Source organism: Hemicordylus capensis, chromosome 2 (genome assembly GCF_027244095.1).
Source record: "Hemicordylus capensis ecotype Gifberg chromosome 2, rHemCap1.1.pri, whole genome shotgun sequence".
In the NCBI taxonomy this organism is placed as follows: Eukaryota; Metazoa; Chordata; class Lepidosauria; order Squamata; family Cordylidae; genus Hemicordylus; species Hemicordylus capensis.
In genome coordinates, this window is record NC_069658.1 from 183,895,472 (window position 1) to 183,904,799 (window position 9,328).

General features: G+C 46.3%; 2 protein-coding genes across 4 annotated transcripts in view; one reads left to right on the top strand and one right to left on the bottom strand.

Annotated features, from left to right (window-relative positions):
• The window catches only part of ARHGAP4 (Rho GTPase activating protein 4), a 69,417-nt gene extending 67,787 nt beyond the window's left edge, over positions 1 to 1,630 (top strand). For all 3 annotated transcript variants that reach the window (XM_053296956.1, XM_053296957.1, XM_053296958.1), the window contains one exon: positions 64 to 1,630. In XM_053296956.1, the coding sequence (XP_053152931.1) occupies positions 64 to 285 (222 nt within the window). In that variant the 3' untranslated portion in view covers positions 286 to 1,630. The remainder of the gene's footprint in view (positions 1 to 63) is intronic.
• Positions 1,628 to 8,699, bottom strand: LOC128345261 (caveolin-3-like). Its single transcript, XM_053296961.1, has 2 exons — positions 8,436 to 8,699; positions 1,628 to 3,146 (listed from the first exon to the last, which is right to left on the bottom strand). The coding sequence occupies exons 1-2, from the start codon at positions 8,553 to 8,555 to the stop codon at positions 2,796 to 2,798; spliced, it is 471 nt and encodes a 156-aa protein (XP_053152936.1). The 5' UTR covers positions 8,556 to 8,699; the 3' UTR covers positions 1,628 to 2,795.
• Positions 8,700 to 9,328: the final 629 nt, after the last annotated feature.

A 9,328-nucleotide genomic window follows, 5' to 3' on the forward strand; every position in this document is an offset into this window, starting at 1 on the left:
CCACCTAAGTATTTTATTTTTCTGTCTTCATGATTCTGTTTCTGTTTTCCTCCCCGTTTCTAGGAGGTTGCCAGGAATATGGATTCTGTGTTCAAAGAACTTCTTGGGAAAACTACCCTGAAGCACACAGGGGCTGACGATGCCCTAAACCTCCCCGAGCCACCAGATCCCCACAAGAGCAACCCTGTCGGCAAGAAAGGCACCACCCCTGCCAAACAGGGCTCTTCAAACAGGGTGCTCTTGCGGAGCAGAGGGGTCTTCAAATCCTCGGGGAATGGAGAGTGAGCCAGATTTGGGAGGACAGCGTCCTCCGTTTGACCTGCCCGATACTGTGACAACCCCCACTTCTATCTTATTCTTAATCCCAGCTCAGGGCAGATCTCTCTCTCTCTCTCTCTCTCTCTCTCTCTCTCTCTCTCTCTCTCTCTCTCTCTCCTGCTCCAGAATGATTTGGGAGGGTGGCAGGGAAGTTGGTGATTTGATGGAAATTTAATTTCCAAGCCAAATATTTAAGGGGCATTTGCTCTTCAGCCTCTTAGTGCACCAGAGGCGAATTTGAAGGTTTTAATTTGTGGATATGGGTGGGTTCTTCAGTATATGGCAACCTTAAGGTTGTTTTGGGCCTGATGCCCATCCATTCAGTTTCTCCTCTGCTGACCGTGGTTTGCACTTGGATTTGCATGTGAAAGCAGTGAGGTGGGGTGGGGTACCGGAATTCCTTGGTTCTGTTCTTGGCTGTGGGAGGGGAATCGTGTCTAGTGGATTACAATGCAAGGTGTTTCAAAGGGAGGACTCTCTCGTATGTGTATTCCATTCCTAACATGCTTCACACAAGTTCTTGCCAGCTGTGCTCCTCTGCCCCCTCAAGTATCCCTTGGTGCTTTGCACATTTGTCTGCATCTGTAAACTCTTCCCACACACTCTTCCTGGTGCAACCTCATCCCTGCACGCATCACCCTCCTACATTGGGGCAATAAGTAAGGGGACGTAGTTGGGGGAGGGAGTTCATGTGCCAGTTATTTCCCCTGCATCAAAGATCCAGTTTGTTCTTCCTGCTGCCCTTATTTTAAGCTTCAACCACTCAGTATTAATCAGGGTTGTGAGTATTCTCTGCATTAAATTCTGTGCCAAAACAAGCTGAATTCTGCAACCTGTTATGCAAATTAAGCAAGCATGCATGTATTATTTTATTTTTCGTAATTTATTTTGCTTTCCCTACCCGTGGGGAGAGGCAAAGACTCTGAGTGCTGGAAACCTTATGCAGCCACCCTTCTGGCTCCCCAAATTTAAGCAGGCATTGCCCACATGCTTTGAAACTGTGCAGCCATAAAGGGCTAGAAATGCTTCTCCCCCCATTTCTTTTTAAATGGAAGCTAAGATTCTCAGGTAGCAGAATTCTGTGTTGGCACCACATCCTGTGTTCTTTCTGTGCTCCCACAGAATTTCAGCATACCCACAGCCCTGGTATTAGCCCTTCTTTTCCCATTACCAGAAACAATTCTGTACTGTGATCCGCCCGCCTCCCACCCCTGTCCCTTTTGTCTGTCGCAATAAACTGGACTTGTAAGTGCTCCACTGAGAGTGCCTGCCAGACGGGATTTTATACAAAATAAACAAGACACTGAAGGACTGTTTGGACTTTATTTCTCACACAATGCAGAATGTTTAGAAAATGGTCATTGTTAATTCAAAACCAGAAGTGATGATAATTACATGGACGAAAAATGGGATTTGCTGGTAACTCTTGGTTAGAAAGATTGGTGTCTTTCTATCAGAATACAGGGAAATGTTCATTTGCTTAAGCCACTTTAAAACTAACAGTTGGGTCTGACGTTAAAACAACAGCAGCAAAACAAAATACAATCCGTGAAAATATGATTGGGTTCGAGCCCTCTTTGAAAAGACAGTGTAATTTGAGGCAGATTGCAGTCAGGGGCTGCTCTTTGCCCCATTCATGACTGAGCTGGGACAGGCTGCCAGGATAACCCAGCTGCACGGCCCCTGGAGGGAATTTTAGGCATGTGCTCTGGCTTTAGAGCGCATGCCTTAAATAGGAGATGGGGGGAGCACATTTTTTCTCCCCAGCCCTTTAATGCTGATGCAGCTGCCACAGTGCTGCTATTTTCCCTGCTGGGAAAGTGCAGGATTGATAGGCTACCCCTGGTGCCTGCGCACTAGCTTTTAAGGGATAGCACGAGGTGGATAAAACCTTGCTCTCGTGGGTATTGGCCCTAAGAGAGGATGGGCCCTTGGCAAATGGTAGGATAACTACTTCATCACACATGCAGCCTCAGTTCTCTACACAGAGGAAGCCCTACTGTGATGCAGTGTGAGATGGCTGAGCAGCACTCAGGGTGGCAGAATGGGAGACAGAAAGATGTGATTCCCTGGGGCAGATCCCACTGGGGAAGTCTCCAACGCAAGCTCCACTGGAAAAAACAGGGACTGTGGTATTAGTGCTCTTGTGCCGCTTCCGTTCATTTTAATGGGGCTTGCACAAGGGAACTTCCCCATGGATTCTGCCCCATGCAAATTCATGTGTGCAAAAGGGAGCCATTTGGATTGTCCACTCTGTCTTGGCTCAGCCCTGTCTATGCAAAAGGAGATGGAGTGGTTTGTGGGGAGGGGAAGTTAAAGGCATAGCTCCATCAGCCAGACTCTGATCATCTGATCATCACCTCCTACCTCCATGTGTAGCATAAAAGGTCAGGACTCTAGCTGGGGCCCTCATCCAACTTGGAGAGACAAAAGGAAGAAGACAACACCAGAGTCCTTTCCCAATCCAAGGAAGAGCCTCAGTCCTTGGCACGTTCCTTGCGCATGGCCACTCGGACGTCGCTGCAAATCTTCCCCACGGCTTCAAAGAGTGGGTCGCAGAAAGTACGTATGCACAGGGCATAGCAGCGCCCACAGCACTGCACTTCTATGAGGTAGCTTTTGATGCAGGGCACAGCCCCCCAGATGTGGCAGAAGGAGACGCAGGCAAAGAGGAAGCCCCAGAGCAAGGCAAGTGGGACACCCAGGGCCCCTGACAGCATCCGGTAGCACCAGTACTTGCTGACGGTAAACGTTGTGTTGCTGGCCTTCCATACCCCATCGAAACTGTGGGTGCCCTCTGGCTCAGCAATCACATCTTCAAAGTCCACCTGTCAAGGTTGGAGGAAAGGTGGTGAGTCAGGCAGGGCTTAATCTTAACTTGGGTATGCAAGTCATACTAGCCGATGACTATTAAATGTGTTGGGCGCTTTCCAGATTACACCCTACAATGGTTTCACTACTGTCTGTTAATTGTGCTTCCATACTGCTTGTGTTTCGACATCACAATCCCTGCACTGTCAGCAAGGTGCCGTTCACATTTCCGATGCCTTATTTCGGATTTTATCCTTGCATCCTACAATGTTGCAAGTTGGTTGCAGAAAAATAGCCGTATTTTCCCATTGTAGGAGGGCTGCACAAGCTGTTTACGTTTTCAACACGATCCTGCCAAGCCGAAGCATTTTACTACTGAACAGAGTGCAATATGGGAAGTGCCCTGGAAGCCTGGCTAGATATTCCACACAAATATGTATAACAAAACCCCAATGGCTGTTTTTATTGGGGCCAAAGCAGCTTCAGATCAGGGATGTGCATGGAACCGCGGAGCTGCAGTCTGGCACAGGTGTGTGGGGCCCTTTTAAGGGCGGGTTAGGGTTAGGGTAGACAGGGCCAAGCCTTGGGCAGGGAAAGGGCTAAGCACCTCCTCAGCCCCACTGCTTCAACACTCCAAATATCCCCCTCACAAAGCTGGTTTTCTTTATAAGTGATGGCTGTCTAGGTTTTGTTAACCTTTTTGCATGTAACATGAAGGCTCACCTTGGTTCTCCACACGCACCCAGAAGAGCCAGGAGGTCCACAGTCAGTGGACAGAAGGGGCTAGAGATGGGGTGCATCATCTCTCTAAAACTGTCCTGTGCTGAGGGTGGGCCCAGGTTTCTTCTGAATTATTCTGACCGTGTTCTCATGTTTAATTTGTTCTATTTAAGGATAACGTTCTTTCTCAAATTACCTGTAGTTTAAATAGGAATAGTTCACATGCCTGCTCTGCTAGTAACCTTTGAAGCCCTCACTGGTCTGGCCTGGCCTACCTTAGGGAAGGGCCTCTCGCCCTGTATTAATCCTTCTCCTGCCCATAAAAGTTATGAGGAGGCCCTGATTTGGCTGCCAACTTCTATGAAGTATTGAAAGCAAGCCATGGATCCTTTACAGTTGTGACTCTGGTTCTGTGAAACTCAATTTAAGGGAGTTGTTAAGCAAAAGGGTGGGTTAAGTCAGACTTCAGCCATCTTTTTAGAGGTGGACCTTCTCATGAGGCAAGGGGAAGCAACCACCTCAGTGGATACCATTCAGGGCAGCAGAGTGGGAAGGGCAGATCTGGTTCATGCAATCTAATCCGTCAAGACGTTCTCCTGCATAAACCTACTTATAATTAACAGGAGCTTTTTCAGACGGCGACTTTACTGCAACTTTACTTTGCGAGGGTGTGTGTGTGTGTTCACAAATCAGCCAGATTTACCCCAAAGTCAGTGCGATATTTCAAAAAGCACTTCACACGCGATTTGGGTTTTCTCCTCCATATTGGAACCTAGCCCAATTTTTGTCCGGGGCAAAAAATCCTCTTTTTGCATCAGAGTATCCATTACGCCCTGAACTCACTGTGAAGCCTTGCAGTAAATCTGCAGTAAAGCCTGCTGTCTGAAAAGCCCCCAGGCATTATGCTGGGTCATGGGACTATTTCCTGGTGGATTATATTCCATTGTTGTTAAGTGAGAGAAGAGTTGCCATTTTATTATCTGCCTCAGGCACCAAAATGTCTTCCTTGCATCAGCCCCTGTCTCCTGTGGGAGTTAAACATGATTCGACAAATGGTCATGTTCTTATTTGGGGTTTTGTTGTTTTAATCTTACAATATGTTGAGAGCTATCTTGGTTTTATCAGAAAGCAGGGGATCAGACTATTTCATAAGATGAGTAAAAGTCACAGTATATAGGAACAGTCTGATAGCAAACCCCTGAAGGGTGAGAGCTATATGATAGGCATTAAATTGACTAAGTATTAGGATTAACCTTCTGGAGTGCTTTTTCTATTTATTCCACTCTGTATGCCTTTAATAGTTTTGCTAGCTTCCTTGCAAAATGAGGTAACAAGCAATTCATAGAATCTTAAAACTAACTACAGTACTGCCAGCCCTACCTCCTAGTCTGGGTGCTTTCCAGATTACCTGCTACAACTGTGGTTAAATGTTTTGGCTTGGCAGGATCGAATTGAAAATGATACCCAGAATCTACAATGGGGAAATTTCCCTACAACAGGGAAATGCAGCTACTTTTTTGCAACGGACATACAACGTTATAGCACTAAATCGCAGCGATAAAATCCAAGGCATCCGAAATGTGAACTGCACTTTGCTGACAGCGTAGGGACTGTGGTGTCACAACACAGGAAGTACGGGAGCACACCTAGCAGATACATCATGACACTGTTGTAGGGGCTAATCTGGAAAGTGCCCTTGAGGCATGAGGAATAGTAATTGGTCACCTGTGGTGCTGAGAAATTGCTGCTAAGTGACCACCAAGGCAGGGAAGTATTTGTAAATGGGAAGAAATGTATTCCTCCCACTCTTTGCTTTTCAAGCTATAGAAATTGGCAGATGGATTAGTAAAAAAAATGTTGATTAAATGTTGCAGCCATCATAAGCAGAGTTTGGGTCTGGTTAGTGCCTGGATGGGAGACCACCTGGGAAGTCCATGTAGAATGCCTTGATTTCCATGGAAGAAAGATGGAGTATACGAAATACATAAACTCCATTATTAAACGTCTTACAGTTTAGGTTCCCCTTCTCCCCTCCCCCATGTACCCTAACTTTTTCATCTCAAGAACCAGGCCTGTGAATGAAAGAAAAAGAAGAGCCGTTGAAAAATGTTAGTGAGAATCAGACTTACTTGGTGTGTGTTGCAACCTGGAGCAAGTCCAGTTAGTCTGCTCAGCCTAAAGTACCTTACAGGCTTGTTATCCCATAAGCATTGCTCTGAGCAATTTGCAGAAACACAGGATAAGCACGTAGTAAAGAAAGTGAGAAAGCTGACAGTGGTCCTCTCCAGGCGTTTGTTTATAGGGGGCTTTTAAAAGATTTCACAGTAGTTATGGGCTCTTGCACACACTCAGACATGTGCGTTGCCTCCAGCAGATGCCCGTTCTCCCTCCTAGCGTGTTGCAGTTCTTTGGCCAGACACTGAGCACTTCCCTTGCACCATTCTTATAGTGCCACTACCACCTATTGGCCAGCACTTGCATTCCCACCCCTTTTAATTACCCCTTCAAAGGGGTAATTAAAAGGGATATGAATGCAAGCACTGGCCAGCAGGTGGGGCTGTAAAGATTGCACAAGGGCCATGCTCATCGTCTGGCCAGAGCTCTGAAACTTGCTACGAGGGAGGATGGGGATCTGCTGGAGCCAATGCACAGGCCTGGAGTGTCCATGTAGCTCATAACTGCTGCAGAAGGTTTAAAAAGCCCACCATGTACGAATGACTGGGAAAGCCCAGAATTGCTTTTAGCAGGATGAAAGGCTGGGGACATGGCAATGCACGGAGGGAGTGAAGACTGGACATCTTCCCCAGTCTTCACCTAGTTTTAGCGAAGGGCAAATTGGGTGGTGGGCCCGGGCCCCTTCTACCCCCTAAATGGATTGTCAGCAAGTTAATGGCCACAGCCATTGTCCCCACTTCTTTGCCCTTCGATTGGCCACTGAGACACCAGATGATTCTTCTCAGAGGGCCAGATGAGGCCTAGCCACGACCGATTCCTAATCACCCCACTACCCTCAAGAATGCATACTCCTCTGATTCTGTTATGCTTTGGAGCAATGCTGAAGAAGTCGAATATGGGTGTGAATTCTAGAAATGGTTGCCACTCTAAATGTGTCTGGTGATCAATGCTTTTAGAAGGTACATTGAGGGAAAATATAGATGCCATGGCTGGTTCCCGCATGGTGTCTTTTCCAAAAATTACTGATGCATACTCCTTAACTGCATGTCAGCTATATGCAGTTAAGGTTCCACATAAAGGAGAGAAATAAGTGTTTTTCAGAAGAGAAATAAAAATGGGAAAGCTGAATGAGAGTTCTCAAAAGGCTGCTTGAATCTTCTGTGCAAATCACTTCAAACTATAATGGTGATCATTTTGTTCATGGCTCTGAGAATTAGGAAGCAGATAGGTCTTGTGGATTAGACTGTCCATTCTCCCTTGTTGCCCCTTATGCCTTGAGTCTCCTCCTACCTGTCTTCCTTCAAATCTTCTTTGAGATCTATTCTTTGAAGCCCATTTTTTATCCGAACCTCCCTGACAACAAACATTTTATCGTTATTCTTGAAAAACACTCTCTTGCTGTCTCTTTCTGCATGGGTGGTAGTGCTGGCTCCATAGCTCCATTCACTTCCAGGTTGCAGGTGGACCCTTTAATTCATCCTCTTTCCCAGAGTGATCAGCTATCATGAATTGGGCAGAGTTCATTTGATTGATTGATTGATTGATTGATTCATTCATTCATTCATGCATTCATTTATAATATTATACTCTGCCTTTCTTCAATGAGATATACAACAATTAAATTTTTTTTAAACCCTGAAGAACAATAATACAGAACTAAGATCAAGAATACAAAGATCAAAAGAAAACATCCACGAGCAGTTTAAAACAGCGACTTAGTTAAGTGATATAGCCAGGTTTTCACAGGGTTCCCAAACACTAGAAAGGAAGGCACCAGCTGAACCTCCTAAGGAAGAGAATCCCAAAGGGGCCACCATAGAGAAGATCCTTTCCTGTCTAGCCACCTGATAGATCTCCAAAGAAGGCAGCATACATCTGCTCCTCAAGTATGTCCACATCTGAATTGCTGAAGTTCAGGGGAAAGGGGTGAAAGAGTCCTTTGCTTGGGTCTCAGCTCAAGTGAAATTGCTTGAGGTGCATAATAGTGTGTGACCCAAGGATGATCCTTGTGGGGCCAGGAGGTAATTACTCTGGGGCCAAGATGGGAAGATCCCAAGGGCTAGATAAATCTCCCAGCCCCACAATGGCCTAGTCTTAGTTTAACTACAGTAATTACATGCATTGCATTTCTCTCTCTTTATTCTTCTTTCCCATCTGAGGACAGAGGGAGACAGAGAGAGTTGCTCTCTGCTTGCAGTGCAGTCCCAAGCTTTAGAATGGCATGGCTGGTTACTGCAAAAGGGTAGTGGCGGCGGCAGGAGAGAGATCGTCTCCTCTTTTATTGCCATCTGCGGAAGGAATTCTTTCTTTGTATCAGGGTTATTTTGAAAGCTTCGCTCACTTCATTCCACTCTCAATCTAAGGGGAAAATTCTCACCCTGACACCGCCCCCCCCCCCGCCATGCTCTCACCTTGACCACCTCTTGGTTGATCTGCTTGGGGTCTCTTTCCACCAAATCAATCTCTTTGGTGAGGGGGTCTCGGGAGTCCATCTTCCCCAGGGTCAGTTCTTCTTCTTCTTGCTGGGCCATGGTTTTGGGCCCCTTTCCTGCTCGGCTTCTTTTCCTCTGCAGAGCAGTGGCCAGTTGTCCCTGGCTGTCAGGCCAGAGCTGCCTCTCCCCTTTCTCTTCCACGTGCTAACTCTTGCCTGACTGCAGCTCATAGACAGAGACATCTGTTCTGAAAATAGTCCTCCTCTGAGCCAGCATGCATCTGCCTCTGGGGCAGGACAGAGTTGTTCTTACTAACTATCACTAAGTCAGTTATACTAAGTAGACTGAATATAGTTTTTACGGTAGTGTCAGAGCTTTTCCTTGTTTTCTTTCAGAGTTCCAGCATGTAATCATTGTTAGTATGTTCTTATGGACCCTTCTAGGGCAGGGGAGGGGAGTTTCCCAATTTGTTACCTAAACTGGCGATAGACAATACTTTTAAAGAGAGTTGAAAACAGAAATACAGAACAATCCTTTCCCACACATTATTTCGTCCCACTGTTGTCTTCTGATCAAGCAGGTTTTGCAGACTTTGGAAGCATTGCGTAAACCTGCAAAAACTGTGAATAGAGACAATAATCTATCTATGTGGTTGCTAAGAGTCGACAACGACTTGACAGCACTTAATCAAGCAAGCAAGCAAGCAAGCAGATCAAGCCATGATCTGTCTCCAGCCCAGGGATGGGCCTTCCATGAGCCAGGCTGTAGTGGTTCCTTCATGCTTAGGCACAAGGAGGTGTGCAGCATAGAATGGCCACTACCTTTCCTTACTTTACCAGTGCATGCTGTTCATTTCCCCCTCCTTGACGCAT

Bases quoted from the DNA above. Each gene is read 5' to 3' on its own strand.
- LOC128345261 (XM_053296961.1), bottom strand. From the start codon at position 8,555: ATGGCCCAGCAAGAAGAAGAAGAACTGACCCTGGGGAAGATGGACTCC. The intron at 3,147-8,435 runs GTGAGAGCATGG...CAACCTTGACAG, and splicing joins TCAACCAAGAGGTGGTCAAG to GTGGACTTTGAAGATGTGAT.